The sequence below is a fragment of the Ochotona curzoniae genome, unplaced genomic scaffold, assembly GCF_017591425.1.
Source record: "Ochotona curzoniae isolate NIBS_2020 unplaced genomic scaffold, NIBS_Ocur_1.0 scaffold_3890, whole genome shotgun sequence".
NCBI classification, from domain to species: domain Eukaryota; kingdom Metazoa; phylum Chordata; class Mammalia; order Lagomorpha; family Ochotonidae; genus Ochotona; species Ochotona curzoniae.
The window spans coordinates 8,905,920-8,932,210 of record NW_024467115.1 but is presented as its reverse complement, the minus strand read 5'-3'; the positions used below and the strand labels follow the sequence as shown (position 1 = coordinate 8,932,210).

The following is a 26,291-nucleotide window of genomic DNA, read 5'->3' as shown; positions in this document are numbered from 1 at the left end:
TTTGTTTTTTGGAAGTAAGTTACAGGCACTAGTGTACAGGCTTATATAACCCAAGGGGTAGCAGAGGCTGAACAAAAACAGTGCTGACATAGATTGGAGAGCTGTTCCAGGTGGTCACAACCCTTCACAGTTCTATAAAGCACAAAAGCAATCTCCAACTCTATAATTTCTTCCAAATTTTGCCATTTATCAAATTGCATACAGTGTATTTAACTGTGGTATACACTCTCATGTTTCTTGTAGAAGTACAGAATGAGGACAATAGAACTGATATTAAAACAGTTGTTTTTATGATGATTGTGTCCTATGACTCCAAATGCCAGGACTGCCCTAAGAGATCTCGAGACCTCCTGGATGAAGCAACATCATCCATGATCTTTCCCCTGACCGCCTATCTGTTTTGAAGGGATACTGGATCTTTGAATTTGCAGACGTTTGCTTCTTAAGATAACAGCTTGAAAGAATATTTTTTTATAGGGACAAGATGTTTCTTCTCTGGATGTCATCAATATGTTGTTATATCTTATAGCCTGTTGATAGTTATGTACAAAATTCTTGTATTTTAAAAATGTGCAGAAGCACATAAGATAATCATTCGAAAGTATCCCTTCTTTGAATTTGTGTTCTTTGATTTTTACTATGCTCGTAGGAAGGATATAGCAACTATTTGGAATGTTGCTTAGACAGAGCAGTAACTGATATGTTATCCATTTGTGGTCCTAATGGCTAGAACACCTGTCCTGGGCATCTGGTTGAGATAGCAGCATCATGAGTCTAGAACAATCTCATGGGACCCTTTAGTGCACACTGCTGACTGATACCGATTTCTGTTGTTTATCTTGGACTTTTCGCTTCTTCTGCTGCTGTTTGTTTTCTCGTTGTTCTGGGGTTTCTCTGCTGGATTCCAGGCTTTTATTGTCAGGTATTGCTTCCTTACTTTCTTCTTTATTAAGTTTTTTTCTTTTCCTCTCTCTTCCTTTTTTTCCTGAAATAAAAACATACTCTTTTAAAAACTATGTTCAATTATGTTTTAAACTAAGTTCTCACAATGACTTAGTTTTCTTCTTAGTTTACACACCATATCTATAGATATATACGTGTAAACATATTATGTAAATCATTCACCTAGTTTGTCAATCCGTGATATAATCCAAATCACATAAACATGAAAAATACAAAATGTAACCAACTGACTTAGTTTGAACATTACAGAGTTCTACCTTACTATTTTGATATTTATTTTACAGTATTTTTATGTATACTTAAGAAAAGTATATAATTTTCTTGGTCTGTAAAATTTTATTTATATTTTATCTGGTTCTTATTTAAGGTATCATATTGAACTCAGTTACGTATTTGCAGTTTGCTGAGATATTTGCATGCCACCTAGGAGAAATGAATCAATTTGCATAATGAATACAAATAGTTCACTAAGAACCCTAGAATAACTAACAAGCATATGTTGAAATTAATTTTCATTGTAACTTAGCTAAAGAATGGTGGTGACTGTAACTTATCATTAGCTTTGTGATGCAAGCTGTAAGAATAGGGAATTTGTGTCTCTAGTGATCAAATGATTAGGTATTGATTGGCTCTAAACTGGATTAAACAGGAGGCTCTTAACCTTTCTGTGAGTCTGAAATGTGGGCTTAAAGCAAAATCACAGTATTCCGTTTGAAAAGTCATTCAGTATGACTTTAAAAGTTTCAGTATAAGAAGGCAAATTGTGGTCAGTAAAGAGCCAAGTGTAAAACTATATTTTATTCTGTTGAAACTGAAGAACCATTGAACATTTTAGTGGAAGAAAATAACATAATCAAAACACATGAGCCTGCCACCAAATTGGAAAAGATGTTTTTTTTCTTATTTTCAAAACAGCAAAGCACATAGGCACTTTATTATAATGGAAACACTTTACATAGGCAATCTGCAGAGCGAAACAGTTCTTGAGGACATGGTTTTAGTAACATCCACTAGCATATACCCAGTGAGAAATTGCCTGAATGCAATATACATGATGAAAAAGGAAGGATCAACTACTCAATGTGGAACAAATTCTGAATTCATATCCCTGCATAGCGAGCCATATAAAATATGAAATTAGTCTGTCTATAATAAGTCACTTGAGACAAAAGTATTTTGGTGAAATTATTTGCATGAGAGAATCAAAATATTTTCAGAATTTGAAACAGCCTGCAGATATTGAATTCAGTGGTTTGGCTTTTCTTTTCTTCATCTCTAGTTACAGAATCTTAGGGAGCAATATTATTAATACTGCATTTGTCTTGTAAGGCAGCACAGTCTTCTTGGCTTAATAGTTTTATGCCACAATTAACTTTGTCATGAGACTCTATTTGCAAAATGTTCCAGTTACTTCGTAAAAATGTACTTTGTTGGAATCAACATAACACACCTCCAAGTTCTAGACTCTAAATATGTGGTTAACAAAAAGGAGATTTCAAACCAGGGCAAGGCAAAATATCTGTCAAATCTGAGGGAATATATTGAGATGAGTGGCAAACATTAGAGTCAATTCCTAAGACTACACTGAGCTACCTGAACACCGGTGTTTCCCCACATAAAACAGCGTTGCTGGCTGGAAAGTTTTCTGAAGAGGGAATCCAGATCCCTCTTGTTGGTGTTGGATTTAATGATTGCATCCTTCAAGTGTTGACTTAAATGTAGCAACCACAGAAAATCGACAAGTAAATTCACCTTTCAAATTATCTAACATGATCTGAATTTTATAAAGCTGCCCAAACTGAAAGAGAGAAGAGAGAATTGTTGGTTCTCGTGGTCTGTGCTTGGATTTCAGAAGGAGACAGCCACAAAGATTGAATTACATAATATTTCCATTTTAAGGAACATTCTGGAGCTGTTCAAGTTCAGCTCCAGAAAAATTGTCAGCACAAATCACCCCAAAGTTCCATAAAAACTACTGACCCCAAACAAAATGTTATTTTTATTGAAATCATCCAGAAATTTAGTGTTTGACATTGTTCTCTTGATGATGGTCCAACATTTTACAGCTGTGATCCCAACCATAATCTTTTAGAAACATAAGAAATATATTACTCCTTCCTTGGCCACGAATTATTTATATGTTTGTGTAGCTATTTGTGACAACATCCTCAAACTGCAGTGTGTTTCTGCAAACTGGTATAACTATTTCTGAACATACAGAGAAACATTTTTAGAAGTAGCTTGAAAGTCAATATTACAGCTTTATTATCCAAGGACTATTTAGTCTGGGCAGTGAATGAAAGAGGAGGCTCTGATAAAGTCACAGGAAACTAGCACATTGTTCATTGTTGCTGCCCAACACAGGGCTATTGCACAATAGAAAAATGAGATTATTATTTTTTAACAGGCCATGTGTTAGTGGTTGGAAACCCTAACTGCACTTTTGCATAAATAATATAGTTTCCTCTTGTCCAAGAAATGAAAATGGAAATGCAGGAGAGTGCCTGTAGTCTATTAAAATTCACGTGCAATTTTGGATAATTTGGAAGGTTTTCATTAAAGAGGACTTCTTTTTCTATTCTAGTACCCTTTCATTGATGTGGTTAATAGTATTTTTACATTTTATGGCAATTCTGCCAGCTAAGCATTCTGTTTATAACTATCTTACGTATATGTGTGCTTTGCCACTCACCAAATGTGTGTGAATAGATGTGCACATGTTCTTGCACATGTGTGTCTGAACTAGGTTGTGGAGTATTCAGTGATTAAAATTCCTTTCATCTTCCATTGGAAGCCCAATGGTGAGGGTGACGCTTGAGTAAAAACATCAAAGAGAAGTCACTATTAACACTCAAGTAAAATCTGAACCTGTTGTGGTTTGGATGCCCCCTCAAAACCTGATGTTTAAATAGAATAGATGGATAAAAGTATGAAGAGCTGGGACCTTCAAGAGTTAACTGGGTTGTAAGAGCTCTGCCTCCATGAATGGGTTATTGCCAGTACCAAACGAGTACCATAGTTATCAGGGAAATTTGCTTCTCATAAGAAGGATGAATACAGCCTGATTTCCTTTCTCTTTCTTGCTTATTTGACCATCTACCATGTCATGATACGGTACAAACACTGTCACCAGATGCTGATGCTGACGCACCAGATGCTCTAGGACTTCCCAGCCAACAGAATTATAGGCCAAATACACCACTGTTTACAATTCATTCAGTTGCCTTACAAGAAAGCACCATGCTGTTATATTTAAGAATGCTGTCTGTATGTCAGGAAAGCACTGTGTCCAAATTGTAGCTCTTTAATCAACCAGTTGTGTGATTTTTGGCAAGTTTTTAATATTTGTCAAGATTAACTGTCTCATATTTTAAAACATGAATAATTAGTACTACCTGTGCAACTTTGTAAGGACTGCATGAAATGCTTGTAGAGCATTTTGCACAGTATTTGCCATTTGTTTACCATGGGACCAATGAAATCTAATGTTAGTAACTCATTTCCCAGACATGGCCTTCCATGCCCAAAGCATGAGATGAGATAAGAAAACTGTTGATAATTTTAATCCCAATACTAAAATGGAAGCATGCACGAGATCCTACTGGGAGCACAGCAGGGAAAACATTGAACTTTTTGAACAGAAATTGAGCAACTTCTTGTATGGGATGATGATGTTTGAGTTGAGATTGAAACATAAAAATAACTAAGTTTGCCCTGGTGATGAAGGAAGAAGAGTACGCCAGACAGTGAATAGTATGTCATCGGCATGAAGGCATGCGAGGACATGGTGCATCTGGGACACTGAAAGTAGACTTCCTATGTTTGATCAGAGTCTATATATAGTATATTACCCAGAAAAGTTGGAAAGATATACAGGACTCAATTGCCATGTTAGGAGTTTGTTCTGAGGACCAGTGGTACTGAAGACTTGAGAAGCCCACGTATCGGAATCTGAAAGGTCAGGGCTTAAAGTTTCTATGCCTTGTTTAGAAAAGGCCAGTAGGACATTCTGACATGTGACATTTTTTATTTCAGAACATTTGTACAAGTAATATGCATACATAGAGGGAATACAGTCAATGACTGATATTTGTATTTGAGCCTTACTTTCTGAGAAAGAGGTCCATATTATTTAAGGTTTCGTTGCAAGCTATTATAATGAAATACATAACAGGCATTTTTGAGAGTTTAAAATTATTTCCTATTAATCTCAATTATACAGTTTTTCATACACACATTAGGCACTTCCTAGCAACTTCTGAAGACCAAATTTTAGACACTGAAGCATATTTTACAAAACGAAAATAATTGTGTCCTGTGACTTAAAGACTATGAGTTAGCAGTTTTTAGGAGGGTCCATGAAGCTCAAGCTAATAACCAGTTTATTTTTATGTCTAAGAGCTCTATCTACAGTTGTGGTGCAATAAAAATGCCCAGTTTCCCTAAATACATGCTCTCAAAATTCGTTTCAAATTTTTTTTTAATTTAAATTCCCTGATAGATATCAAGCATATTTTTGACATGTGATAACTACTAATTTTTAGGAGAAGTTTTCTTAATAGAAATATATGAAGTTGGTACCCAGGCACTACACGAAAATTCATTGAAAATTGTCCTTTCCAAACTTGTTCAGGCAAATATATGAATGAAAAAGAACAGACATGAACTTAACAAAGTAAAACAATGATCCTGAATTACTCTCCCTGTTATACACTCACATATGTTTAATACTCGTTTACCTTTGTTGCAGCTTTGAATAAAAGGATTGTTTTCCCTAGAATCATAAATTAAACAATTTTGGGAGTTCATTAGATCATAAAATTCATGTAGCAATTTCCATGATTTAAAAAAATAATATACCTCTATTTATTTATTTATTTATTTTAAAAATTTGTTTCCTAAGTCAGGGGCTTTGTGAATTTTTTATAAGGCACCACTAAGGGGAGCCATTGAGCTTTGAGCAACTGCACTCTCCACTTCCCAACACTCACTAGGTCATAATTTTTCTCAGCAAAGCTAAAATGCATCCCACATTCTAGACAAAAGGCTAAATGTTACTGATTCAATGAGTCAAGTACATTAATCAAATAATTATTGAAATGATTAAAACATTTGCTAGGTCTTTTTATTTAGTATGAAATGAAATCCCATTTGAAGCTCTGACTTCATTCCTTGTAAAATGCATTACGGTGTGCAAAGGGTAATCTAACAAGCTTCAGATCAACAGTTACACTTTATGTAGAGAATCTGAAAATGCCAACGTATGTCTTTGAAAATTAAGATGTCATGGTGGAAAATGTGTAAGAATGGGGAACTTTTTAAAGAAGGAAATTATGACATATGCAGCTAAAGGACTTTAAACTGAGAAACACAGAACACTCCGAGCTAGCGGTGAAGACCACTTCGGCAGGCCACCAAGGCCAGCTGTCCTTCCTGGCTATCGTACAACCAAGTAGAACTGACTTGGGATATGTAGGCATACTCTTAGTCCTTCCTTATTTTTAATAAAATAAAATATCGATTCCCTTTGCTGTAATTTGAACCTGGACATTTACAGCAGATGCAATAAATATGTCACAGAATTGGTTTTAAAAATAGGCACTTAATTTCTCCAAATTAAAACTGAAAACTGCCTTCCTCTGCAGATTTACATAGGAATCAATTTTTAATGTTCTTAAGTTTCAAGAGGCATGTGATCAATTAGTCAAATGAGCACAATTTGGTAATCGTGGCAGACTCTATTAAATGCTATTAACTTGGACCTTGACCCTATTGTTGCAGCTAGCAGTGACCTCTAAAACACATCAAGATTGAAATCACATTCTGTCACCCACTGAAAGTGGGCTCCAGCACTCTGACGTGGGGTGATCGCATCCCTCTATACATTGTGAATCATGTCTACATTACTTCTATTGCCTGATACAGTATAAATGGTTTACAAATAATTGTTATCCTTTACTGTTTAGAGTATTTGCATGTATTAATCACAGATTCAATTTTTTAATCAAACAGTTTCAACCTGTAGTTGATTGAATCAGCAGATCTGAACCTGGGAGCATGAAATGCCAAAAGTATTTCCTTCAGATTACATTTTTACGATAGTTTTCCCAGAGATTTAAAAAATAGTGACATGCTGGACCCGGCCGTGTGGCCTAGCAGCTGAAGTCCTTGCCTTGAACATGCCGGGATCCCATATGGGTGCCAGTTCTAATCCCGGCAGCTCCACTTCCCATCCAACTCCCTGCTTGTGACCTGGGAAAGCAGTCAAGGACGGCCCAAAGCCTTTGGGACGGCCCAAAGGGACCCTGCACCCGCGTGGGAGACCCGGAGGAGGTTCCTGGTTCCTGACTTCTGATCGGCGCAGTACCGGCTGTTGTGGTCCCTTGGGGGAGTGAATCATCGGATGGAAGATCTTCCTCTCTGTCTCTCCTCCTCTCTATATATCTAACTTTGTAATAAAAAAAAATAATAAATTTTGAAAAAATAGTGACATGCTTCAACAATTCCTATCATTCACTTAATATCAAATATGAAGTTACAGATTGTATTATCTTTGTTTTATTCTAAACCTTTTTTTAGCTAGAATTCACAATTATCATTCAGAATACCTGTCTAAACTTCCCTTTAAGAATTCTGGAAAATGATTTTATTAGTGTTTGGTTATATATATTTCCATTTAAAACTTTTTACATTCTTCATGTAAAACATGCCTAATTTTGTGTTAATTCAAAATTTAAATGTAACAAGTTTAATAACACATTGCTAACAAATCAATCGAAAGTACTATCTGCAATACAAATTGCTTTGAAAACATGGATCTTCAAACAAATTTTTCCTTTGTGAATTTTTATTTTCTTGCTCTAAATCTTTCTGAGTTACCATGCTTTCTCAACTCGAATAACACATGTTCAAGAAAAAGAATGAAGAGAAATTTATTGACTCATCTATTTAATTTACTTCAGAGAGTCAGAAACCACTAATATTTGATAGTATATCTTACAAGTCAAATTTTCAAGAACTTTTTGTATTTCTGAAAAAGTGAGTCTTCATGTTGAGCTGAAAATAAAATTAACATTTGAATTTTTCCATCTCTATTAAATATGGAGGCCCATAGTTATTCTCTGGTGCTTGAATTACATGTTCTGAGTTCTTTATGGCCTAAAGATAGTCAGTGTCATAAAAAAAAAAAAGCAAGGAATCACCAAGTGAAGGGTATTGTCTTCATCTTTGAAGAAATACAGCTTTTCACTTAGCAGCAAAGACTTTCATTTGAAAAGTCTGCAAAGAACACTACTTGAAAATTCATTCCAGCTGGTTAAATTGAAGAACTGAAAGAATTCCAAAGAAAGAATAATCTCCGGGCATTTATCATTTGATTTCCATTTGGATGCATTTCCATTTGCTCCAAGAACTTGTCTCACAATTTTGTTCTTGTGAGACGCAAAAAGAAGTGTTGATAGCCATGTTTGATTATGCTAAGCTTCCTCCATTACTCCGACTGCCTTCTCAGTTTCATTGACAGGACAGGGAGTGGACAAGCTATGTTTGCTGATGTGTTGGCAATGATTGGTATATCGAAGCTCTTGATATCGCTCTGTTCTCTTCCATAATCTGAGGTACTAGCAGACTCTGCTGTCTATTTCTCATTTTTTCATGGTCCACATATTCTTTTCCTTGAAACATTTTGCAGTTCTATAGAGGTAAAGCATAGCTCTAATATGGATTTACATCCAATTCAGGGTGGGGGCAAAAAACTCTACAAATCTCTTACATGCTACTCTGCTATAATTTAGCAAGAGTTATACTCTTTCATATTTTCTGCTACTTATCAACTATCTATGTAAAGGTAATTACTTATTGACCTTCAAATACACTCTTCATTGTTTTTATTTTGCTTTTAATATTTTCTTTTTCCTTTGGTGTATTCCCCGTTTTAAAATACTGAATTCTAGGGGTAAATATTTGGCACATAGGGGTTAATTTGCTCCATGAGCCAGGCATCAGAAACCCCTCTGAGTCCTGGCTCCTCTGTATCCAGTCCTGCCTCTTGTTAATATGATGTTGGTGAAAATGCCCAGGATCCTGCCACCCACCTGGAGAACCCAAATTGAGTTCCATGCTTCTGCCTTTAAACTGGTCAACCCCAGGTTGTTGCCGGTTTTGGGGGAAAGTGAGCCAGAGAATGGATCATCTCACTCTTTGTCACTGTCTTTCAAATAAAATAAAAACAAATAAAATGCATATGATTTAGGATTTGCTAGCTAATTGGGATAACTTGGAAAACTCAATCAGCCTCTATTAAAATTTGATAATTTTGTCCAGTACGTAAGGCCAGAGGGGCTTATTTCACACAAAGCAGGTAATGCAGATGGTTTCAAGCACTTTCACCTTCTTATTCTGTTTCTTGGAGCTCATGCTTGTTCTTAATTAGGGATACTTTACACATGCATTTCCCAAACCAGAAAGATATCTTCTTGAAATTAGTTCATCAAAATATCTGATTGGGTTACAACTCAAACGTAGTATTAATACATTTTTGGCAGTTGGGTATTTATTCATCTTGAACTATCTACCATATTTTGGCAAGACTGGTACAATTTTACTTTATCTCAATTATAGCTTTCAACTCTATTTCATCAGTGTGTAATGCATACTACAGTCGGGCGGTTAGAAGTGTACACACATGTGATACAAATGTGTGTGTGCATACATATATATGTGAAATGTATGTGTACATATTTATTTATAGGTCCCTTCTCTGCATTGATGGAAAAGTTGTATTTATTGGTGAATTTTAAAAATTTCAACTTCAAGACTCTCTATTCTCCCACTTAATTTTAAGTAGTTCTGAAAGCACGTTTATTCCCTTACAAGAGTGTTCAGAAACTTACACCTTAAATCAAGAGACTTACTTAGGTCATATAGTTTGTAATTTATTATTAACCTTCTTAATCATATCAAGCTTTCTAAAGATTAATGCATGTACCATTTGTAATTTTTATCTTCAAAAACTTTCAAAATATTAGGGAGAAAATTGTATATGGTGCTTCAAAGCATCTGGGAAGAAGTATTAAAATAACTACTTTTGATTTTTCAGATGCTCGATTTACTATTCCTTCCATCACTGATATTATTGTCAACAGCCAATTTCACACCTCCTCCTTTCTTACTAACGTGCTTCCATTGTTTAGTCCAAATCTCTATATATACCAGAATATATCAACTACTGGATTTTTATTCATATTTTCAGATCCTGGGTAATTTGTCAGCATGATTTTAAAATTTGTTTCCATTTTTCAAAAAAATTTTGAGAAACAATTAATGTAACTATCTGCTGAAATTACTCATAATAGAAATTTAGCCTTAATTTTTATTAATTTATTAGAAAAATAAATAAAATTCACAGGGCAGGTTATTTGGGGGACAAGTAGAGTGGATATTATTAGCAGTGGTTTCTTGAAAAATTCTTATAATTTGCTACATAAGGAGAGGCATTTGAGGTCCACATACCTCATATATTGTACAAAGAAAGTGCTATTCACAAAAGCCTGAATACAATAATTACTCAACAAATATTTGCTCTACAAATTAGATTAAGAAGATGTGTACAGTTCCCTTCTCTTGATTTTTATGGTCATCACCCAATTTGAGTGTTAGGGAAAGACAAATGCAAGGATAGCTGTTTTGATATGATTCCATCATATGCAAGAATGCTGATTATTCAGTGTCCTGACAACTTGTCTTAATAAACCCCATTTGTTATTGCAGAACCTTCAGCCAGTCTGTTCCAGTATCGGCTTCAGGTGGCTACTACCCATTCCAGGGAGTTACATTATGGTCACAAGGAAATAATTTTGACTTGTCATGCTCTAGCAGATCCTCTTTGGACTATGTGAATGTTGAGTAAGTAGAGAATGCCTAAGGCTGTTTCAAGAAAAGCCATAAGAAAGTCTAAGTTGCAACAGAAAAGTTACAAATTCAACTCTTCTATTTTGAGAAGACATTTAAATTCTAGAGCAGGCTTGGGGATTTGAAGGTTCTGAAGTTTCCCTTAGGTTGGGGTTATGGGCCAAATTCCATCTCTCAGCCCAAAGCTGGGAACAGTAGCTTCATAGAATGCTTCTGAGATTCTTTAGAGAAAAGGAGGCAGTCAGGGAGAGCAAAGGATGGGAAAATGAGGAAATAAGAGAATTTCAGATGATTGGGAAAAGTTGAAAGATGCCAAAACAACATTTTGTTCTTTAAGTTATGCCGTATAGTAGGCATAAACGGTGCTTTATTTGATGGAGTTGGGAATGTAGTCTTTTAAAGTTATGAAATATGATCCTTGCCCATCTTGCCCCAATCCTGGGGCTTTTGGATGCTCTTTTGAAGTGGTATTCACAGTCTTAGAAGCCTGACTTCCCCTTGAGTTTTGAATGACTGTGGCTTTTGTTGTAATCCATTAAATTTTGCTTTCAGTGGACTACTATCAAACTGAAGGACCTTTGGGTAGTATGATGAAACTTCTAATTTAAGAGGGTGTTGCAAAGGCAGCAGATGGCATGTGTAATGCAATTAATGGGAAGAGAAAGTCCTGCAAAGACTTAAGCAAATGAGTTGAAAATGAGAGAAAATGTGACAGTTCCTGAAGGAATGAAATTTGTCTTATTTAACCTCCAGAATAACACATGTTTGTTGTGCTATTGAAGTGTTTGAAAATCAAATAAAATATAAAGGCAGAGTAGAGTAGGTATGATATCGTTTTAAAATAATAAATAGCTTTGAGTACCCAAACTCTTGGTTTTTATGTTCTGAGTAAAGTGAACATCTCCCTGTGTGCCTTAAACCAAGTTGAGACAGGAAAGGGGAATGTAACCAACCAATGTATATATGGCCTTTCCTTATTGCCAGATAATTCTCAGGATAAATATCCATGATCAAGAGGTTATTTAAAATATCATAGTGGTTGGAACCAATGCTGTGGTATAGCACATTAAGCCACAGCCTGCAGCACCATCCATTAATGAGTGCCAGGTTGAGTCACAGCTGTTTCATTTTAATTCAATTTCTTGTAATAATCTGGAAAACCAGGAGAAGGTAGCCCAAAGTTCTTGGGTCCCTACATCCAAGTGAAAAACCTCAAAAAGTTCTAGGATCCTGGCTTTAGCCTGGCCCAGCCCCACTGTTGCAGCCATCTGGGGATTAAACCAACAGGTGGAAGATAGGTGTCTCTCTGCCATGGTCTCTCTTTTGCTCTCTGCTTCCCTTGTGGCTTCATCTTTCAAATAAACAGATACATGAATAAAAATATTGCAATGGGTCATTAACCCATCAATTAAGTCTCCCATTAAGAAGTCGGTGTTTCACATCAATGCCCGGACCTGACTCCTGACTCCAGGTTCAGAATAATGTACACCTGGGAGGAAGTGTACAGTGGCCCCAGCGACTGTACTTCTGTTCCCCATGAGAGCTACCTGAGTTGTGTTTCTGGCTCGCAGTTCTGGACACAGCCCAGAGCTGGACCAGTGTGGGTATCTGAGGAGTGAAACAATGGGTGAGAACTCTTTTTCTATCTTTGTCTCTGTCTCTTCTTTGTCATTAAAAAATTTTTAAATAAAATAAATCAATGGGAAAAACATTTGGAAGTAAAAGTGTTGAAGAAAAGTGGAAGTAAGATTGGCAGGCTTATTTTTCTGCCAGGATTTGGGAAAAGAAAAGAATATTTGCTTCTTTATATATTGTGGCCACTCTTTAGCATATTGGGGGCAGGTGTGCCACAAACTCCATTGGAACTTCATAAGCTATGGAGGACCTGAGTGAAGCAAAAAAAAAAAGTCTCTGGGCTGTATTTGTAGGTCTGATTGTGGGTGTATGAATCTATCTTAACAGAAGGAATATCAAAGAATTTCTAAAACTCAACAACAATTTAACACATTACTGACTGATCTCATAGACCATATAAACTACTGCTAAAAACAGACCTAGGAGGCAACCCAATTCTCTATCTCTGCATACTAGTATATTTAACATTTATTTCATGTAGTTTAATGCATTTTACTGTACTGGTTTCTAAGTCTTTTTCTAGAAGATTTGTTAATTTATATTGAGAATCAAAGTTACAGTGAGTAGAGGGGGAGAGAGAGAGAGAGAGAGGAGACAGAGACGTATCTGCTGGTTCCCATTCCAGATGACCACAGTGGCCGGTACTGGGCCAGGGTGAAGCCAAGAGGCAGGGGCTACATCCATGTCTCCCAATAGGCCACCTTCTGCTGCTTCTCACAGATCATTGGCAGGGATATCGGTCAGCAGCCAAGACATGAAATGTCTTTCCCGCTACGGCAAAATGCCCAGGCCTTATGAGGTTTTTGACAATCATCCGTTGTCTGGGTACATCTATCCTTTAACATTTGGCTATGTACAAACATCCTTTAAGATTTGCTTCCCTGTGAAGTTATTCCTGATTCTTCTCTAGCAGGTGAACAGTGATGTAGTATAGCTGCTTTATCAGTGACTTTAATGAGGGGAAGGTCCTGATTTGATTTTCTGCCAAACCATTCAGTCACCATCTTTCCTGGGAGATGTTATGCTCTCCAGACCTCATCTCTTAAGAGATATGCTTCCCGCCAAAAATGACATTTAACTTTAAAAACCTGAAATACATTTCAGGAAATGTGCATAATATAGTTGGCTGTCATACTTATCAGCAATGTGATGCTAAGGAAAGACCTCTCTGGGCATAAGTTACCTCATAAAATAGACCTATAAAATCTACTATTTTCACTATTTGGGGTAGTTGAATGGAATAAGTGATGTATGAGAACTAAGAAATGGAAAGAGTTATGAAATTACAACCCTTAAAGTGAATATAATTTAAAAGATTGTCTTTATGAAACAGCTGCGTGCATCAAATCACCTTTGAAACTAGATCAGGGAGGGTATTTGGCACACTGCTTAAGACATTGCTTGGAATGTCCACATTCCATGTTGGAGTACCTTAATTTAAGTTCTGGATTTGCTTCTGATTTCAGCTCCTTGCTAATCTGCACTCTGGGAAGAAGCAAGTGATTGCACAAACACTTGGGTCCCTGTCACCCCACCTATGTAGGAGCTCTATATTGACTTTCTGGCTCCTGGCTTTGAACTTGTCCTCGGCCTAAGCTATTTTTGACATGCAAAGAGGGAATCTGGGTATGCGAGATATCTTGCTCCGTCTCTAACTTTGTCTTGTAAAATAAAAATAAGTAAATAAAACTTTATTCAATTTGACATAGCTAAGGACGGAAGATCACTTAATTCCTCTAAGACCTTTGATGAAAATCCTTAACCCAACAGTACTATCTGACTAGTAAAATTATGGAAGCGTTTTACTTCTTTCCTATTTCCTAAGCATTACATTGCCTCTTTGGCCTGATCTACTTCAAGATTCTACATCTTTTTCTTTTTTTTTTTTTCTTTATTTCTATTAGAAAGGCAGATTTACAGAGTGATGGAGAGAGAAAGATCTTCCATCTGTTGATTTACTCCCCAAGTGACCATAAAGGCTGGAGCTGAGCCTACCCTTAGCCAGGAGCCAGGGATCAGGAGGTTCTTACAGGTTTCGCATGCGGGTGTAGAACTCCAAGGCTTTGGGCCATCTTCTACTGACTTGCCAGGCCACATTTTGGGACCTAGATGGGAAGTGGAGCAGCCGGGACACAAACTGGCATCCATACAGAATGCTGGTGTTTGCAAGGTGAGGATTTGGACACTGGACCATCGCACTGGGCCCACTGCTTCTTTTTCATTCTTGTTTTCCTTCTACCTTTCTCTGAGGATACCTTCCTGCAATGCAGAAAGCTGGTGTCTGATACGGTTTATACTTGGGCTGGAGGCCATTTACTTAGTGCCTATTAAGACAGACCCCTTCATAAATGGAAGGCTTTTTAAAATTTTAGGAAATAGGACATTTTTCTGAAACAGTCCTATGGTAGGCAAAATTACACGCTTCCTAATTATGTCCGTATCCCAATTCCTGTGTCTTGTGAATGCGTTAATTTATATGAAAAAAGGGAATTAGCGGTGCATATGGAATTAAAGTTTAGCATCAGCTGACCTTGGCCAAGAAAAGATTATCTGTAATTATGTTGTTTGACCCATTTAACTACTCTAGTCCTTCAAAAAGGCAGAAGTGAAAGAGAATTATTCTGTGGAAGGATTCATACCTGCCGTCTCTGACCTAAAAAATGAAGACAGAAACTGCAAGCCAAACAATATGGGCAGCCTCTAAAATCTGGATGTGGCAAAGAGACGAGCTCTCCCTTTGGGCTTCCAGTAAATAACAGTGCCTTGTTGACATCTTGTCCCTGGGCATGTAACATATGGTAGTGTAAGATAGTCAACTTGTGGTTAGACACTAAAATGTTAACAACATGTGACAGCAACAGAAAATGTGCACAACCTTATAACTCCTTTCTCATATTTCAGTGCACATATTCCAAGAACAGTTTTAAAGACCACTATCCCATCATTCAAATGCCAGGGGCTAATAAACTGAACAAGATAACCCGAGTTAACAATTACCTGACTTGTCTATAGACAATTGGAACGCAAGGGGCTTAGTCTGTGTTCTGAAAACTTTGTTTCAGGAAATTGAATTTATTGATGATTAGAGGCGAATGATAAATTGAAGACAGCTGAGTCTCAGGGAAAAAGAACTATACATTTATTTCTATTTCATGTTCATGGCTCTATTCTTAATTCAGTTCTTATTCCAAGCCAAGATTTGTTTTTCTAAAAAATGTTTCATTGAATTATTCACCAAATTTCTGAATAAAGTATTTTAGCATACGTAGCTACCTTTTATTCCCATATATGGTGGGTATACTTTCTTGTCAATTTGAGAACAAGAAGTCCTATTATGCAGAAATCCATCTGGATTGTATCATCTGCAAGATCAGTCTTAAGAAGAAAGAAAAAGAATGTGAACACAGAGAATTTTTTTTTTAACAATGAAATTATGCCTTCCACCATGCACCTACACCAATGTAGTTGAGGAACTTTGGGGAATTTATTTGAATGTTTTTTCTATTCTTGGTGTTTAGCACTTCATTGCTTTCTATCATAAGAACTGCCTGAGGTTAGAAAGTTTTGCTTTTTTTCAGATTTTTTTTCAGCTGGTAAGGTTTTCTGGGCGAACCAGAAATCAAAATGGGATGCTGTATTATGTCAGGATTGCATGTTTAGTCTGCCTTCCTAGAAATAATCAAGAAAAGTTATATGTGAAAAGACACAGATGCTCCTCAGCAATACTTTCATACTTTTGAAGTATAACATGAAAAAAAGAGTTCAGATCTAGAAAAATATGTATTTCATATATCCACATGCTGTATTGATTCCATTTGTAGAAGTTCGCAAAACATCTATATCCATATAATGTAATACAAAGCAATGCATGTTGTATTATTTTGATACTTAGCCTAGTGTGACTTTCTGGCAATATATTCTAACCTATTCTGACTTACGGGGCATAGTTCCAGCATGAAGAATATTTTTATTCATCAGACTCCCAATCAGTTTAGGCAATTTTTTGAAGAGGTATTTAAAACTCTTTTGCTACATATTTAGTCATTTTCTCTTTTATATTTATGATTCCAAGAACAAACCAAAATTCATGTCAAAATTGCTTTAATTCAGGAATTCTGTTATAAGTTTAACAATAAAGAAGTTCTGGATGGAGCTTGGAGAATCTGGAGGAGTGGTGTATGATATTAGAACCAGTTAAGATTTCAATATGTATGTTCATGCTCTCTATTAAAGTATCCCCTATAAAAGGCACAGACCTGTGTGTACTTTAAAATGTACCTATCACTATTCAGTGAATAGCATGTTCACTTCCCACTTCTTTCTACGAAGAAATAAGAAGCAATGCACTCATTTCTGAAGAAATGACTCGGAAATGAGTCAAAGGACACTGTCCCACAGATCATGAGGCTATTATGACTGTAATGAACCTTATTTCACCATTCTCTTTTTGAGAAAACAATAACAAAATTCCAACAATCAAAACAAAACTTTAAGAAGATTATTTGGGTTTCTCAGACGCCCTTCCCTGGACAGCACTTACAACTGACTTTTGAGGAAAAACAAACACATTTGTAAATAAAAAAAGAAAGAAAAAGTTTGGCTTTTTATGAGCCATCTCCTTTGTCATTTAGCTCTTATGCAAGCTTAAATAAGAGAAAGTGTAGATACACATTTTTTAAAAGCTTCATTTCTTAAGTCATCAATCTCACTTTGCGGTCTGCATTTAGTGTATACTCTCATAGTTGGTCATAGTTGGACACCTGGAAGAGAGGGAGCAATGAAAAGCTGATTTCAGATTACACAGGCACCCATACTTTCTTCCTGACAGGGCATGACCCTCTGGGTCTTGGGGGAAACACACAGCTCCTGACTATGTGTTTGTGGGCAAACACAGAGCACCTGATCCTACATTTGGCCAGCTGGATTCAAAGGAGAAGCAGCACCTCTTCTTGAGAGCTACCAGATAAACATGCTTCTGCTGTACAGCTCAGATATGCAATTGGAACCAGTGAACTTCTGATACAATTTAGTAGTTTAAAAGGCTGGGAGTTCCCATTTGTGAAATTTAAGCGGATTTTAGTCTCACTGGCTTATTCCCAAGAATTGGGTAACATGTTATAGTTTTTCATGATTTGTTGGTTATTTGTTATTCTTTTAAATTCCCAAGGAATGAGCAAAATATCCAGAGGGAACATTGATGTGAACAATAGACTTAGCAGTCACTTTCATGGGCCATCAGCCGTGGCATATCACATTAGAAACCATAAAGGCAGGCCGATCTTGGGTCAAAATTCTGTCCAGCTAGAGGAAGACCTTACCATTCAGGAGGAACCAAATTCAGAAGAATTCATCACATATTAAAAACCATAAGGTTTTAAAATCTAAGCATGGTGGGAGAACAGATAGTATTTATTGGAAATAACAATTTTCTGACAAGGAAAACCATAAGGTTACCCAAAGCTCAGTAATTTATCTACAAGGATTGATGGGCAAGCATCTTCCGCAATGTTTTGCAACAGGTGTCATTTGAGCCAAATGATCTTTATTTGAACTTAAACATATAAACCTTGGAGTAGAATATTTCTTTAAAGATATCCTGAGTTTTTGCTTGTCCAAATCCTGGATTTTTAAAATGTATGCCAAATGAGCTTCTGACATCTAAAAGGAAATCCTGTTTCCCCTTCTAGACACTAAAGTCCATTGTGCTCCTTTCAACAACTTATATTTTATATCTGTTTGAACATATCAAAAGTAGTTACGAGAAGCTGCTGAGCTAAACAAGTGGGATTTTAGGACCCTAAGAAGTAAGAGTATTTTAGGGTCTATTTCTATTCACAAAAAGGAAATAATAAGTTCCCTGATGCTGGAGCTCAACGCCTTTGGTGCAGACTCGTGCTTCAGCTTCCCTCTCTGCTTAGTCACTGCTTTAACTCCCACGCTGAGATTAATTGTGTGACCCTTGGAAATGAGTGATATTCTACTTAATCTCAGCAGTGCAATCTGGACAACCTCAGGTTTGGTGCATTTCCTCTTGGGTGGTTTTCATTTGTTTTAAGAACATTAAAGTATCTCATAAATCTAAATTTATTATTTTGGTGAGTAATCTACTGTAATTAAATATGAAATGCCAAAGACAATGTTAAGGTAAAATGAGGGTCACAAACCTCTTTCTATGGTGATTTCATGGCTGCAAAAATATTCTGGAATGGGTTTCTTTCTTTATGTCTGGATCTGTTTAGCATTCTGGGCATCAAGCAGTGTATCATTTTCAAACGAGTACTTCTAGTGATAGTTTTTTTTAGTGATAAATTCAGAAAGCTTCCAAGAAAAGAACTTATAATGAATCCTAGAAACTATATAGCTAGGGGCAGGTGTCATAGCTTTGCATGCTAAGTCTCTACCTATAGTACCGGCACACATATGGTTGTCAGGCTGGAGTCCCAGCTGCTCCACTTGTGATCCAGCTCCCTACCAATGCGCTTGGGAAAGCAGCAAAAGATGCCCCAATTCCTTGGGCTCCTGAACCCACTGGAAGATCAAGAAGAAACTTCTGGATCCTGGCTGCAGTTCGGCCCAGCTTTGGCCACTGTTGCCATTTAGGGAGTGAATCAGCAGAGAGAAAATAACTCTCTTTCTCTCTCTCTCTGTCTCTCTCTGTCTTTTCCTTTCTCTCTATGTAACTCTACCTTTAAAATAGAAATAAATAAACCTTTTTTTAAAGTATAGCTAAAACATACTTATTCAGCAGAAAAAGTCTGCATATCAAGTATTAGCAAGTTTAGTGAACCAATGGTAAAGAATTGTCTCATGCTGGTTCTGTGACAAAGTGGGTGAAGCCACAGTTTGTGATGCCAGGATCCCATAATAGAATTCTGGTTTGAGTCTCAATCCAGATTTCTGCCAACGTGCCTGGGAATGCAGTAGAAAGAGATGCCCCAAGTACTTGAGCCCCTACTGCCAAAGTGGAAAACTTTGATGAATTTCTTCTTTCCTGGCTGCAGCCTGGCCCAGCCAGCCCAACTGTAGCGGTTGTTTGGAGAATGAAGCAGTGGATAAATTCTCTCTCTCTCTCTTCACTTCTCAATCTCTCTCTCTCTCTCTCTCCTCTCCCCATTCTCTCTTGCTGTCACTTTGCCTTGCAAAAAGATAAATCTTGGAAAAAAAAATCTTGTAGCAATCCAGTGCTGTAGTACAGCATGCTAAGCTTATGTGGCATAGTTACTAACGGTTCTGTTGCTACTGCTTTCATTCAGTTCATTAATGATTCTTTTTTTAAAAAAAATCATTTTTAAATAATTCTTGAGATTGATTTTTTCCAAAAAGTTTATTTTGCATATTTGAAAGGCAGAATAATGGAGAGGGAAGAAGGGACAGAGAAAGAAATTTTCCATTTACTGTTTCACTCCGCAAGTGAAAGCAATGGCTGAAACTAGGCCATGCTGAAATCAGGTGCTAGGAACTCCAGCTGAGTCTTCAATGCGGGTCCTAGTGCCCAAGCACTCAGGCTATTTTCTACTGCTTTCTCAGTGGTATCAGCAGGGAGCTGGATGGGAAGTGGAGCAACCCGGGCATATGAGTTGCTCATATGAGATGCCAGGGGTGGAAACTTAACCCTACACAAGGCTGCCTCCACATTCATTCTTAAAATATTTGAACATACATAATTTAATAACATACATAATTCTATAATTATAGCCATTTATGGGGGTAGTATGTGATGTTTAACTACATGTATACATTATATAATGTTTATCAGGGTAAATATATTTATCTTTTAAAATATCTAAAATCATTTATGTTGAAAACATTCAAAATCCATTTTTCAGGTTGATTTTTTTGCAATGGAGAAATACACAGTACATTTATATTATCTGTAATCACCCTACTGTACAATAGAATCCCAGAATTTCTTATTTTTATCAGCTATAACCTAGTATCCAGTAATCTGGAGATACAAAAATAAGTCTGGATAATAACAAAATCAGCTAAGCTCATGAATTTAGATATATAATTTAGAGAAGATTGTGCTAAATAGACCTTTGCAATATAGGCAGGAGAAAAAGGATTTCTTAAATTAGTATTGAAATGGTTACTTTAGAAGTATTTAAATGATTGAAAATTTAAAAAGGTTTTAGCAGTTTACATTTAGTTTTAGACAAAATCAGTCATGCTAAGTATAGAAAGACAACTGAGATGGTGATAAATTTGCCACATGTAATTGAAGATCATAACACGATAACATAACTTTCAAGCATATTCTGTATTTCTGTAGCAAAACCCTCATTTCTGTGGACTTTCTGCTTTTTGTTTGTTTGTTTGTCTTTTTTCATATTCCACAAGATGAGGGAGTGGCATTTTTATACATAGGTAAATTGTCGCTTATGACTATAACATCCCAGATCAGAGTGACAAGGGAGGCCTGCATTGCTTCTTACTTAGATTCTTGCTAATGTACATGGAAAGGTAACTGATGAGAATCCACATACTTCATCCCTTATTACCCCTGTGTTAGACCTGGAAGGATTTTCTGGATCTTGGCTTTGGTTTATCCTAGCCTTGGCTGTTGGGTCATCTGGGCAATGAACCAACAGATGGAAAATCTCTCTTATTATCACTCTCCATCTTTTCTTGTCCCCATTGTCTCTGATACTCTATCTTCAAAATAAATACATAAATGTATATTTTTAAATTTCAGCAAAGTCCATATTCTCTTCCCCAAATGAAAAACTAAATGTGCTTTGAGACATAACCTTCAACAAGGGAACTCTATTTTCTGAGTTAGATAACTGCACAAGATAAGCAAAATGGAAAACTTCAGATAAGACAGACAAAAGGGAAAATAAAAATCAATATGTTATACCTCTGCCGGAAAAATGTGTGCCTCAGAGGATTATTATCAAATATAAGTTTGCTGAGTTTTGAGAAGGTTTTAGAAGCAGAGGGGAAAAAATCACTTGAGTTCTGGAAGATTTGCTTCCTATCCAGCTCCCTGACAATGTGTCCAGAAACACAGTAGAGGATGGCCCAGTTCCTTGGATCCCTGCATCCACATGGGAGACCCTGGTGAAGCTCTTGGCTTCTGGCTTTGGATTGGTTCAGTTTTGATCTTTACAGTTATTTAAGATGTGAGCCACAGGACAGAATATCTCTGTCTCCATCTCTCTCCGCTTCCACCGATCAAACCCCTGTAGCTTTGCCTTTCAAATAAATCTTTAAAATGAAAAACAAACAAGCAAAAACCTTTGAGGAAAATGGGATAAGACTCTATCCTAGTGACTCCAGAGGAGATGATGACAAAACGGTCACCCTAAGAAAGGACAGCCTTCATTTTCCCAGAGGACAGTAACACCAATATAAAATCTGGGGTGAAACAGTTCTTAATATATCACCCTGCTTTTCAACATCCCATATTTCTTTTGCTCTCCTCACACCTTTTGGTCTTCTGATGGGAGCATGACCATCATTTCAAAATGATGTTAAATGAAATGTTTGTAAAAACAGCAGGCAATGCCACGAATTTGTTCTTGTTCCCAATAGGTTAACCTTGAATTTACAGATCTCTAATTATATTTCAAGAGCTTTAGAAGGCTTAATAGACCACTAGTAGGTTTGACCTCATCTTAATTCTGAAATGCTGTGTAGAATTTAGAGGAAAGATACCCATGTTTTTCTGACTAATCTGTCAATAAGGCCTACGGGTGAGCTTAATATCATGCCGGTATTTGAAAGCCTCCAAGAGCATACCCATCATTAACATGGAATTGTCTTGGACAATTCAAAATAAGGGCTGTAAATATATATCAAGAAATATACTCAGAAGCTAAACTGTCCCATTGTTTTGTACATAAAGAGGTTAATACTTGGTTTGCCTCCAAGATTGGAGATGCTATGTAATTATTGTAGAATGATACTGCTATTTTGTTAGCTTTGTTTCCCTTGCTTCCAAAGCTAAGCTAGTAGATAGTCTAGGAGACATTTTGCACCAGTTCCTGAGCTTCAGCCTCACATGCCATCAGCAGATGTCTGCAGCAATTGAGAGCAGCATGTGATTTTTCCATACAGCCGTGCCTTCCCAAAGAACAAACCAAAGGCCCTGCTGCATCTGCTTTATTCACACATGCACATTGTGTTCTCTCTTGGAACTCAGCTCACAGCTTGCTTCAGGCTGGGAAGCCCCAAGGGGTAGGAACTTTGCTCCATATCTGGCATGTCCACCGAGCCACAAACATTCAGGAGACTGTATACGCTTCACAAATTGAACACTCAAACCCGCTTAGACACTTTCTTTTTTAGTCACTAAACTTTAAGTCCTCAGTGATATTTCATAGCAGTTTAATGTAGTAATAATTTTCATGACCTTTTAAAAAGTCAAGTGAATAGCTTTTTGTACTGAAACATAACTGTGAAAACTGTACAAATACCTGACAGCTGAGGGGCAGTGACTCTATTGGCTGATGGTGTCTCTAATGGGAAAACATAATACTATTCGCAGAAGGATTTACTATATTTGAACATGATTATGGCATTTGTGAAAAGTTGCTTTTGCTTTAAAACATCAGTGTGTTTTGGAGCAAAGGAGAATATTGACAAATTTGCATATCGAGTCAGTTTGTTCTTTGAAAAACAGAATGGCTGCAAAACAGAAAATCCAAGCAGATTTAACAGTAGAGGTGACACAGTTTCACTCAATGACGATAATAGGAAATAGCAGTGCTCATGATGGGTATAATTAGGAAAGGGCAGATAGACATCAGCAGCCATTCGCAGCATGCAAGCAACAGTTAAATGATAAAAACAAGACTATTAGATTAGCAGTCAAAGGATCTAGGTTTTAGTTCAATCTATTTATTTATTGGTTGACGTACTGGTGATCATTCTCTTATCAGCTCTGGTTACTTGAAGCCTCACTGGACTTTGGGTGAGGTTGGAGTTTAAGTCCTGCTTCTGCCATTGCATTGTATGATTTTAAAATCAGTTACTCACAATGAAAATAAGTTGAACGTGTCAATTCACTCATGTTTAAAATGACTCTGATAACATTAATACATACATGCCTAAAATTATTAGGGCTCAAATGAGGTAAATATGAAGAATTGCCATAATTTAAATAAATAGTATTTCATCACAGTCCAATTAGAAGAAACAAAATTTAGTGATATGGTTTTGGTTGGTGGATATGGTTGAATAAGGACACACAATGCAAGCAAGCAAAATATTTCCACATCTTTGGCTATCTAAGATGATTACTGAGTCCATTTTTAAGACCTTTGAAAAGACATTACACTTCTGCAATAATTAGAGGTGAAATATATCTATTTCAGTAATTCTTTGAAGCTCTCAAAATTTTACAACCAGGTAACTCAACTGCTGTGCCCTAACTCCTACCAGTTTCTATGTTTTGGAACGTTTCAGGCTTTAAAGCAACTAAATATTAAAATTTAGTATTGCACACACATTTTTAGTTAAGCAATAAACATCTGTCATCTGCCATTTATTAATATTAATTAAAATGGTCAGTGGCTCATGGGATCCAAGCCCAGCAGCTGAAATTTTTCTAAATTTGACCTCCTTAAAGTTTATATAAAAAGTGGTCAGAGTGTTTCTCCTAAGGTCCAAGCCAATTTAAGGCCAGTTTGAAACCTAATGTTTTAGATTATGCATTTAGCAATAAAAGAAAGAGGGAGAAAGAAGGAGAAAGATGGTATAAATCTTGAAAAAAATTATGCCAGAAGATAACATGGGACAAGTAAACAATGCTAACCTACATTGCCATTCCTTAAACACTTCTCAGATAATGCATGATGAATATATTTTACAGTGCTATGAAATTCACTTCGGTCTTCCAGTTTCACTACTTCAAATGATGATTGTGTAAAGGCCATTTCAGTCAGCTAGTGTAGTAAATAAAAAATTGTAGAAAAAACCAATAAGCAAATAAATAAAATGCCTAGTGAGTGGATCCTCAGAGCAAATTTCCACAGCTGCCTATTTCTTACCACTGTGCAGCTTCCTACAGTCCCAGCACAATAGCTCTCAGACATCTGACATAGCCTCTGCACAATGCCTCGGGGAGAACATTGACTTATTTTTCCCTTCTTGGATCCAATATTTTTTTCTTATGAAAAAAGACTACACTTTACTGTAGCAAAGAGTCCCTAAGAATGTCAGTCAGATTTTAGCATGAAAATAATTGAGAATGGACCCAGTGTCATAGCTCAATTGGCTAACTTCTCCCATTCTAAGTCCCAGGATTCCATATGGATGCCAGTTTGTGTCTTGACTGCGCCACTTTCCATCTAGCCTTATGCTTGAGGCCTGGGAAAGAAGAGGTAGATGGGCCAAAGCCTTGGGACCTTGCACCTGTGCTGCAGACCCAGAATAAGCTCCTGGCTTTTCTTCAGCTCAGTTCCATCCATTGTGAACACTTGGGAAGATGGAAAATATCTAACTCTCCCGTTCTCTGTAAATTTAGTAAACTTTTACAGTAAAAATAAGAATCTTTAAAGAAAGGCAATTGATAAATACTGAAGTTTTAGAATTCATCTCACTCAATGATTTTAAAATACGGCACTCAACACAGGACTATTGGTTGATTAGACATTATTTCAATACAAGTGTTTGTCCTATTTTTATATTTTTAGGGTAAAACACAAAAAAATCATGTTAGTCATTTTTAAACATACAGTACCATTAAAGACATTCACGTTGTTGTATAGCCATCACTACCATTTATCCACAGACTTATTTGTCTTGTAAAATTAAGAACTCTGCATCCACAAAATAATAAGTTCTCCATTCCCTTCCCTTATTCCCTAGCAACCACCAATCTCTGTTCTGTCTCTGTGAATTTTCTATGAACCGCATCTAACTGGAATCATACAATATTTGTGTTTTTGTGACTGGCTTATTTCACCAAGCACAGTGTCTTCAAGGTTTATCCATGTTACAGCATGTGTCAGAATTTCCTTCCTTTTTAAGTCAATACTATTCTGTCGTATGTATATACTACATTTTGTTTATCTATTCATCCATCATTGGAACACTTGAGTTGCTTCCAACGTTTACCTCTGGTGAGTACTATGTAAGCTGCTGCAATGAGCATGAATACACAAGTATCACTTTGATTCTGCTTTACAGTCCTTGGGTTTAGACTCAGAAACAGAATTGCTGATTTTAATATTTTATGATATTACCATGCTGTTTTCCACAGAGGTCATACTAACTTATATTTCACCATGTCTATAACAGAATTCTAGTTTTGTTCATGTCCTTGCCAACAACAAAATGTCTATATTCTTAGAATCTATTTTGTATATTGAACTCTGAATAAAATCTCAATAGAGCAAAGGGCTCTGCTACTACAACTCAGTTAAAAACCATTGTTCTAATCCAATGCTTTCATTCTATAGGCATCGACATATAGCCAGACAAGCCATTACTAGAAATAAAACCAAGTCCAAATGCAAGGCACACTAAGGCTCCTCCTACTGCCTATCTGCTTTTCATCGCTTTTGGGTGGTGCTGAAGTCCTCTGCCACCTTTCAGAGCCCCTTCTCAGACATCCTTTCTAAGGAGAAAGCATTTGAACTCAGTACGCTGATTATTAGATAACTGGAAAGTTCCACAAGTTGAATTAACAAAAACAACACAGTTCATGGAAAGCAGTAAAATGATACTATTTTCAACAGTGTTCATTACAGTAGAAACTGTAACGAAGGAAGATAATCATCCTTCTGCTGCCACCACCAACCACAGTATGAGGCCATTTAGCTACAGTCACTTAA

General features: G+C 36.6%; 1 protein-coding gene across 1 annotated transcript in view; it reads right to left on the bottom strand.

Annotated features, from left to right (window-relative positions):
* Positions 1-797: 797 nt before the first annotated feature.
* RSPO3 (R-spondin 3) overlaps positions 798-26,291 on the bottom strand; it is a 75,398-nt gene continuing 49,904 nt past the window's right edge. The window contains exon 5 of the mRNA XM_040965463.1: positions 798-985. Coding sequence (XP_040821397.1) covers positions 798-985 — 188 coding nt within the window. The remainder of the gene's footprint in view (positions 986-26,291) is intronic.